This window comes from Pseudorasbora parva, chromosome 16 (genome assembly GCF_024679245.1).
Source record: "Pseudorasbora parva isolate DD20220531a chromosome 16, ASM2467924v1, whole genome shotgun sequence".
Classification (NCBI taxonomy): Eukaryota; Metazoa; Chordata; class Actinopteri; order Cypriniformes; family Gobionidae; genus Pseudorasbora; species Pseudorasbora parva.
The window spans coordinates 11,435,498-11,445,710 of NC_090187.1; the positions used below are offsets into that span (position 1 = coordinate 11,435,498).

Consider the following 10,213-nt stretch of genomic DNA (forward strand, 5'->3'; position numbering starts at 1 on the left):
AGGCGGCTATAAGGGGGATGAAGAACCGGAAGAGTCGGTTCGTTTGAACGGCTGATCGGACATAGTCGGATCTTATGATAAATGAAAAGTGCTTAAGGACTGATGTGTACAGGCCAAAACTAAAGGCAATCTGTTTACCAGGGTCAAGATAGAGCCTAGATGGAGAGAAGCCCTGCTTGTAGAGCTGGAACCTCCAATTTATAGAATCTGATAAAAGTGGACGGAGAGGCCCAGCCTGCCGCCGCACAGATATCTTCCAAAGAAATGCCACACGACCAAGCCCAAGATGAGGCCATGCCTCTAGTGGAGTGGGCTTTAACGCCTATAGGGCAAGTCAGGTTTTTAGACTCATATGCCAGCGAGATTTGAATGAAGTCGCCATGTTCTGGACGGATAGCGCGCGCTGTGTCGTTAGCCGCGCGTTCATGAGTCTCGAGTCTAGAACAATGCCCAGAAAAGATATCTTTTGAGTGGGTGACATCGAGCTCTTGGCGATATTGATCCTGAGACCCAAACAGTCTAAATGGTTGAGGAGCCAGGATCTGTGTGTTAGTAGATCTGCTCGAGACTGGGCTATCACTAGCCAGTCGTCGAGGTAGTTGAGCACCCGCATCCCTTTCAGCCTGAGCGGGGCTAATGCCGCGTCCATACATTTCGTAAACGTGCGGGGCGCCAGGGATAAGCCGAATGGCAGGACCGTGTACTGATAAGCCTGCCCCTCGAAGGCGAATCTCAAGAATGGCCTGTGGTGGGGGGCTACCTGCACGTGAAAGTACGCATCTTTCAGATCTATCGTGAAAAACCAGTCCCCAGGGCGAATGTGCGCGAGGATCTGTTTCACCGTTAGCATTTTGAAAGAGCGAGTCATTAGAGCTTTGTTCAAATGCCTTAGATCTAGGATGGGCCTGAGCTCTCCGTCCTTCTTCGGAACGAGAAAGTATCGGCTGTAGAAGCCCGACTCGCTTTTGGAAGGGGGAACGGGCTCCACCGCTCCCTTCTCTACCAGTTTCGAAATCTCGGTGCGAAGCACGTGACTGACGCTGCTTCTTACCGAGGTCTCGACCACGGCGCGAAAGCGCAGGGGCCTGCGAACGAACTGTAGCGAGTAGCCCCTTTTTACTATGTTCATAACCCAATTTGATACCCCGGGCATGGCTTGCCAGGCCTGAGCCCGACACGATAGCGGCTGGAGCCGGCGCGGATAAGGGTCGCCTACTAGAGGGAACTCGGTAGCGCTGCCATTTTGTGCTTGAGACATAGAGGGGGTAGTGCTTATGTGTGGCGGCGTGCACTGTGGAGTGGGCGCCGGGACATTTATAGCATGGGTGGGAGGGGTGAATGAGTGTAGGAGTGCAGACTGATGTGTGGGCACATTTACTACAGAGAAAAAGCTCTTTTTGAGATTTATTTGGGTCGCCGTGATAACGGCGTTTGTGTGCAGGCGAGTGCGTTTGACAACGGGCTCGTTGGCTGCTAAACTGAGGTCGGCAGTCACCTGGGTGCAGGGAACTGGGAGACCGGGAGGGAGAGATGGGGGTCCGGCCGAGGCGAGACCTGACCATCTCCTTTTTATCCCTGTGGCTAGGACGGCTTCGGAGGCTCAGGGTTCGACACAAGCCTGGGTCGAGGTCTCCGGCGTTCAGGCCGACTGCTGCGGTTCGCAGAGCGGGAACGTTGGCGCGGTCCAGAAGAGGAGCGAGGCCGGGAAGGTGGCGCAGCCGGCTTAGCGGGTTGAGAAGGCGGGGGTCTACCTCGAGAGCGTCCCTGGCCTGAAGACGAGCTGGAGCGCTTAGGCAGGAAATGCCTCATAGCCTGCGAAGCCTTTTGCGCTTCGGTGAAACGCTCCGCGAAACCCACGACTGACGGGCCGAAGAGACCGGTAGTGGAGATGGGGGCGTCCAAGAAGGAGGCTTTATCCGCGTCCTTCATCTCGGTCAAATTCAGCCAAAGGTGCCTCTCTAAGACCGTCAGGTTAGCCATATTTTTCCCGATGGCTTGTGCAGTGGCTTTAGTGGCGCGAAGGGCCAAGTCCGTCGCGCTGCGAAGGTCCTTCAGAACCTCGGAGTCGGGGACAGACTCATCCAAGGAGCGGAGAAGTCTGGCCTGGAACACCTGAAGGACAGCCATGGTGTGAAGAGCCGCGGAAGCCTGGCCAGCGGAGGCATATGCCCGGCCAGCGAGAGCAGAAGTGGTGCGGCAGGGCTTGGACGGGTGCTGAGCCCTGGACTGCCATCCTCTGGAGGAGGAGGGCGGGCAGAGGTGCGCGGCGATAGCCTCCTCGAGGGGGGGAAGAGACTCATAGCCTTTTTCCTTAGCGCCGTCGACGATGGAGAGCGCTGGGGAAAAGGCGGATCTAGCGCGAGCAGAGTAGGGCGACTTCCACGACTTCGTAAGCTCGTCGTGTACCTCAGGGAAGAAAGGCGCAGGCTTCTGAGGAGAAGAGAGGCGGCGGCTTTCCAGGAACCACTCGTCCAATCTGCTGTGTGTCGGCTCATCGGGCTGGGACCACTCGAGCCTGAGGTCTTCCACGGCCCTGGAGAGCACGCGGATGAGTTCCGCGTCGACATTAGATTTGGCGCTCGTGGCGGTCTGCGTCGAAGCGGGGGGCTCCGAGACAGAAGCTGACCACTCGCTACCAGAAGCGGCTGTGGAGAGGCTGTCCTCATCATCCTCTGGCGACGGGCCACCGAAGGAAACCGAACAGGCCGCTGCATGAGAGGGACGCTGTTCCTCCTGGGTGAAGGTGACCGGTGATGGCGAGGCACGCGGGGAGTCATCCGGCGTGCAGTCGCCAGACCGTTCCGGCAGTCTCTGGTCGCGGCGTTTCTTGTGGCGCGGCCCAGCGGCAGGAGGAGGGACCTGGTCGAAGGTGGCGAGGCGAGCCCGAAGGGTCTGCAGCGCCATCTCATCGCACTCGGGGCAGCCGCCCTGAGAGAGTGCGAGCTGCGCGTGGTCCCGTCCAAGGCATGCCACACAGATGACGTGACGGTCGCCGCCAAGGAGAGGAGCTCTGCAAGAGCCGCAGGAAATGCGAGGCATTTGAAACAACGCCCCGCGCTCTTTTAGGAGAAGAGAGTTTAAAAGGATACGATCGCCGGATGGCGTAGCTGGAACGGCAGAGAAGGCGGAGAGGGAGTCCGTCGTCCTCAGCTGCAGGTTCCGCTGGTGCCTTTTCGACGGCGGTTGCTTCTTCCGGAGGTCAGCGAAGGTATCGCTGAAGGAGATAAAATCTGACACCTATGGCGAAATTAGGGCTTTATATAGCCTCCTGTATGCAAATATAAGCACCTTTTTTCGGCGGGCTCCTGGAACGCCCCCCATTGGCTCGTTCCTCTCAGCCGCCTCACCATAGGTTCATGCAGTTGCCGTGGCCCGGCCAATCAGAGCGCTCCTCGCGCTGAGCTATGGCCGTTCAGCGGCACTGCGCTTTACATGGATACCTTTATTAAAGTTTTGCTTCATATTCTCGAGAAAAGGAGTTTTTCCCATACGTAATAGGAGGAACCTCTCTCGAAAGGGAACCAATGAACTGCTTTGTAATTGTACTTAAAAACACACTCAAACATACATGTGCACACAAACTCACCTACACAAAGTCACAAACAGATCGGCGGGTGGGCACACACACTGACAGACTGCTCTGTCTCAATCGAGGTGTTGGGCTGCTCAGTCTCCACGACAGGGGCTGAATCCGAAATCGACCCCTTATACCCTGAAATAGGGCATTATTTGAAGGGACGGCCATTTGTAGTGTTGTCCGAAACCATAGTGGACATGTTCGAGTGCACTCATTCAGTCTCAAGTTGCACCGCAATAACGAGTGTACAGCCGATTTACACACAACAGCTGTCCGACTTCAAGCACTCGTTTTCATTCACTCCTTCAAGATGTATTAGTGAACTAAAGTAGGGAATGTTATTCGTGTCTTAAAGATAAAAGTTTAAAGATTGAGGTTTTAATTTACTGAGCTTGTGCTCAAACTTTAATGCACGTACCAACATCCCATGCATCATCACCAAAACATCCTGCCTCTCTTCCTCATGCCACCTATCCCATGGTCCTATACCTAGATAGTTCCCTCTGCTGGTCACACTAGGTATTACAGTTAATCTACTGCATATCAATCGTCTATCTATGATATCAATACAGGAAATAGTGAATGAGGGTGATGTATGCACGCACGCAGTGCGGGTGTGTGTATCCTTGCCGATCTGTTGGGGTGTGTGTGAGTCTGTGAGAGAGAGAGTTTGTGTGCACATGTATGTTTGAGTGTGTTTTAAGTACAATTACAAAGCAATTATTTGGTTTTGTTTAACTCTGAAACAATTTTCGAGTTGCGTTGTGGTAAAAATAGCTACGGGTAACACCAGCTGATTGCTGAGTGCAACCATTCTACGTCATCAACCTAGAACGCACACAAAATGGCGCCACCCATGGTCCAAATATAAAATCGATTTTTTAAATAATGTAGATCTTTCATGGGTTTTCTACTACATATTTTAGTAAGATACATCATTAATGTTATATTAAACCATACAAGTCTCAACACTAGGGGATCCCTTTAAGATATTTTATAGTTTAGTCCCAGAGCATATGCAGTCAATGCCCACTTTACTGTCCATGTCCAGAAAGGGAATAAAAACACATCAAAGTAGTCCATATATGTGACATCAGTTGGTTGCTTAGAATCTCTTGAAGCATCGAAAATACATTTTGGTCCAAAAATATCAAAAACTATGATTTTATTCAGCATTGTCTTCCGCGTTCCTCCAAAAAGATTAAAACGGTGTGATGCAATCAATGATTCCGGTCGCCAATGTCACTTGATTTCAGCAGTCAAACAGCCAAACTTTTTAATATCACGTGACATTGGCGACCCGAAGCATTGATCGATTCACTGATTCTTTAACCGTTGAATCTTTTTGGAGGATTTTCAATGCTTCAAGATATCCTAATCAACCAACTGTTGTCACATATGGACTACTTTGATGATGTTTTTATTCCCTTTCTGGAAATGGACAGTAAAGTGGGCATTGACTGCATTTGCTCTGGGACTAAATATAAAATATCTTAAACTGTGTCCGATGATAAACGGAGGTCTTACGGGTGTGGAACAACATTAGGGTGAGTCATTAATGACTAGTGTGACTAGAGTGAACTAACCCTTTAAGAGTCTGAAAAAAAAATTCTATTTAAATTTGCAGTAAAATTCACAATGAGATAAAAACTGCAAATATCCTGCTAGACTGCTTCTCTCAGATAACCTTTATCAGACCAGATCAGTTTCACACCAAAACACCAATCATTGAAGTAGAAACAGAAACAGAATTATCTTGTTTAACAGGAAGAAACTTTTTAATAAGATAAGCAGGAAAACTAAAACTGACTTCTCTGAAAAAGAAATAAAAAACCCTCTTCCTTACAAAGCACAAAGAAACAGTGCTGCCATCCACTATTCAGCAAAATATGACACGGTAATAGTAATTAGGGTTTGAACAACAGATTTTTAAGTCAACTTAGGGGCGTGGGAAGGAGTGCTGCATCATCCGCTGTTTTCAAAGGATTGAAACGGAAAGCAAACTTTTGTTCTCTTACATTTCTTTTTTACTTTTACATTTTAAATTTATTTGTAATAAACACTTTAAGTGGGCTTTTAAAAAAAAGTGTTATTTATGTTAAATTACGTTTTTTTAAAACATACGCATAGAGTGTGACATATTCATATTATGACAGTTGCAGTCTGCGTAGAAGGAATCAGTCCGTGCCATCTACATATAAAGTAGTGGTACAGGTAAGATGACATTTTGTGGACCAACCGGCAGTTAGCATCACACTGATTCCCTTGACAAAAATCTAACAGCCTAGGATTTTCCTATAGGCTTTTGAATTATCACACAAAAAAACAAGCTCTGTGAATAAGCGAATGCTTATGATACCTATAGTTATAACAGATGAATGGAACTTTTATGAAATTTGAAGCCTAAATGCAGTTGCCAGAAGTAAAAGTTAAATGTAGGTTATAAATGGACTACACCACTGAGGTCCATCATCACTATGCCTCCGACAACTCTTTCAGGTTTTATTTAAAAACATTTTCCCGGAACGTTTTGAAGGAGAATAGTTTATTAGAGCACAATTATGAGCATAATAAGGTTGTAAAAGTGAACTGAGTTTGCCTGTCCGTCATTATGGCGTTTAATCTCTCCAACAGCCTCTATAGTCCCATTTAGCCATTTGTTTGCAACCGCCCTTTTCAAGACACTTAAGAGCTTTAAAAAATCACGGATGGGGTAATACTGATGTATTTTATGTTGTAGAATAAAACGTGAAAGTGTCTTGAGCTTGCGTTAAGCACAGACCTTATTCTAGTAATTTAAGCAAAACCATTTCTGAGAGACATAGTGAAGGTGAGTGCATATGCGCACAAGTTCTCAGTTTAGGATTAGAACAAATTCAACCCAAGTGCCTTTTATGACGTGGATGATTACGTTACTGTTTATCAATCTGTCCATCATTGTCTATAACCCGCCATGACAATTTAATTGGACTGAATAGTTTCTGTTTGGGCATAATTAATCCTCTATGGATCAAGTCTAGACCGAACTACCCGAGCTCAAATGTTGTGGGCGGGGCTGATTTCAGCTGGCATCCAGGCTAGCAAAACACCATTCAAAAAACCTATTGACTTTGGGACAATGAAACTGGAAGTGCTAAAACGCTAATTCGTTTCCGCGTTTTGGCTTCTAAAGTGATGTCAGACCCGCACCACTCTATTCACAGGCTGCATCCTTCAAAGGATCACGGGCTGAGCATTTTAAATCGGATTAGCCTAATTATCCTATGGAGGGCTGTTCTTGTCACCTAGCAACTGATTGCTGCCGTTGACGAGCGCAATTATATAACCAATAAGTTAAGACAACATGTGTTTTTTACATTGCCTCAACAAAAAAAAGTTATACAAGTTAATTTTTTTTTTACAAAAAAACTAATTTTTTTGTACTTAAAAATTTAAGCAGCAACTTTTTTTTCTTCTGTTTTACAGTGTAAAATTTAACATTTGTATTGGACATGTTTAGTTATATTCCAATGCCGTAAAACAAAACAGGGTTCACAAGATGATTAAATATGTTAGTCCATTTATGTGCCAACTATGTATAAACTATAGAAAATTGCATCTTGTCAACATTTGAACTGCTTCAAGTTGTTTTCAGACAACAAATAGAGTGCCTGATGAGGTAGATATATGCAATCCAATTTAGGGGTGGGGTGTTTGTGTGTGTGTGTGTGTGTGTGGGGGGGGGGGGGGGGGTACATGGAAATGTCTTCTATCACTTGTTAGCTGATCTTTGTGCGTTCAGCTTGGCTTGTAAATGACTAATAAAGACAATTTAAATCCATGTATCCATAACAGGATCAAAAAATATGGGGGCATGATTTTAATTGGGGCCTGTGCTTGTACTAATGAATGGCTTAAAAAAGCCCCTGACTGTATGTGGTTTTGATGTTTGTTAGTGTATTCGTTTTAATGGGAAAAAGCAAAGATGCTCTGTGCCCAACCCTTTTCCTACAGTACACATTTTGAATGTCTGATCATAACTCCCATGTCTAAACCATCATGTTAGGTCCTGTAGTCTCTACTAATGAACTGATGAGCTGGTGTGTTTAACACGTTTGAAAAGTGTTTGTGTGCCTGCAAGAAAAGGGTTTGGAAAACATTGCCTTATACAATCACATTTCATGAAATGCTGTAGTTGTGGAAGAGAAAACATCTTCTGTTGCACTGACAGTAATTGATCAAGGCGTGTGTGTGTTTTTCCATAATGTGATGTGTAGCAAGCGATGTAACGCGCAGAGTGTGTAAAGAGAACGTAAGGTACGGGTGAAAGATAGAACAGAGAGACAAAAACACTTTTTTTTTTTTTTTGTGCACACACTGCACTTTTGTGATTCATTATTCCACAGCCCTCCATTGACTCTTCTTTGTATTAATACAGTGCTGTACTGATCTAAGCACTGCTACTGGAATGTTAGCGCTGTTACCATGGAGATCATCAGCATCTTGAGTCCTTGAGTCAAGTCCTTGAGTCTTATTGAAATATCTTCATTTTCTTTTTCATTACGAAACTGAGAAATGATTCCTGTCTCCCTGAGATTCTTCTGAGCATTAGCTACAAGTGTTATTTGTAAAACAGAAATTTTGACTGAGAAATAGTCTTTCTATTTATTTAGGAGAATTTATTAAAAGTTTAAGGCTGCTCTTTTTCTTACAACAAGGGGAATGAGGGATGCAAAGCTCCGAAAGAATGTTAATACAATAAAAGTATTTTCATTTTTGAACGAACTACAGCTTTAAGTAAAGGAAGCCTAACATATTTGTCTTCTGTGGCAAAGACAATCAAGGCCATTTTCTTTGTATTTAATCAAAGCAAAGTGAAATGCTTTCCTCTTATTAAAATCATACTGGCACAGAGAGACAGGGAGAAACAGAAAACCATTAGCTCTTTCATTCAGCATGGGCTCTTTTCCAGCTCTGAGATCACATCAAAGTTACATTTCACTTCAGATCTGGCTTTGGCGTCACAGATCAAATCCTCAAGACACTCTGTGGTTTTAGAAAGCCTCTTATAAATACTGAGCCCTCTGTTTCTGTGAGAAACTAACCCAGAACAACATTCTACATATTATTATTATTTTCATTATTTTAATTTATGAGACTAGAGGTACAACCCTTTAGAAGTAATTTGCCTTCTTATTAAATCCATATATTCTGGGATCCAGTACTGGTGTATTATGAAATGAGGAAATCCACTCTCTAGACAAATAAATTCACTTTTAAGTTCCATTTGATGTTTCTAGCTTAAAGGCATATCTATCTATCTATCTATCTATCTATCTTTCTATCTATCTATCTATCTATCTATATCTATCTATCTATCTATCTATCTATCTATCTATCTATCTATCTATCTATCTATCTATCTATCTATCTATCTATCTATCTATCTATCTATCTATCAAGACACATCAAATCAGATTTATCAAATCAGATTTAATCTCATCAGATTTATACTTTTTTTTTTTATTACATTGCTCAGAAAAATTCATTGTAATATTACGGTAACTGTTAGGATATATTTTGTTCTGATTAGGCCTAGGCCACATCCGCAGGAAGCCAGAGCTTTCCCTATCCAATCTTTCTTTTTTTTTCCTTCATCACAAGAAATCTCACAAGTTTGTGTGCCCATATAATCTTAGTGAAAGTGGTAAACAGATTTGGCTTGCTGTCTGCTATAGAGGTGCTTGGAGAGGATATTCTACCCGAGCTCCAATTTCCACCCTATAACATATAACATATGACATATAACATCTGTCCTGCCGCTGTGGTATCCAAACTGGCCACAGCCAGTGGTACCCAAAACTTCACAGAAAGAGCGGTTTCCAAAATCTCTGGGTGCCTAGAAAGTGGTGTGCGACGCTTCCATGCCTTGCCGCCCTCAGGCGCCTCTTCAATCGCCAGCAGGGGGCGCGCGGGACGCCCCCACGCGGCCTCCCCTCTGTTCCGCGCCCCTGTGGTGCCGTTGGTCCCGCCGGGACAGTCGCTGGGAGCCTGGCTAGCGCTCCCCAGCCCGTCCCGTGGGCTCTTCCGCACCATCAGACTCTGCTGTGCGATTCAGTTTGCCTGGCCTCCCCCCAAGCCCAGGGGCGCACTCTTCACCTCTGTGTTGAGGAAGTTCGCCCCGGTGCTTCAGGCGATGGACCTAATGGCGATGGACGCGACCGAGCCGGTCCCTCCAGCCGATATGAAGACCGGCTTTTTCAGCCCGTACTTCATTGTACCCAAGAAAAGCGGCGGGTTACGGCCGATCTTGGATCTGCGGTTCTTGAACCGGTCCAGTCTCAGGCTACCGGTCAGAATGTTAACACAGGATCGCGTCCTCTGGCGCATCCGTCCCCGAGATTGGCCTGCAGCGATCAACCTGAAGGACGCGTACTGTCATGTCTCGGTTCTTCCGCAACACAGACCGTTTCCACGCTCTGTGTTCGGCGAACGAGCATATTAGTACGAGGTTCCACCCTTTGGGCTTTTGGTGCTCGAGCACCTCAGCCAGTGGGGGCTTCAGGTCAACTGGGAGAAGAGCAAACCCTGCCCAACGCAGAGGTTTCCTTTTCTTGGTATGGAGCTGGATTCGGTCGCCCTGACAGCGCACCTCAC

General features: G+C 46.0%; 1 protein-coding gene across 1 annotated transcript; it reads right to left on the minus strand.

Annotated features, from left to right (window-relative positions):
• Window positions 1-1,581: 1,581 nt before the first annotated feature.
• LOC137043779 (uncharacterized) lies at window positions 1,582-3,251 on the minus strand. Its single transcript, XM_067420196.1, has 2 exons — window positions 2,860-3,251; window positions 1,582-2,236 (listed from the first exon to the last, which is right to left on the minus strand). The coding sequence occupies exons 1-2, from the start codon at window positions 2,907-2,909 to the stop codon at window positions 1,582-1,584; spliced, it is 705 nt and encodes a 234-aa protein (XP_067276297.1). The 5' UTR covers window positions 2,910-3,251.
• Window positions 3,252-10,213: the final 6,962 nt, after the last annotated feature.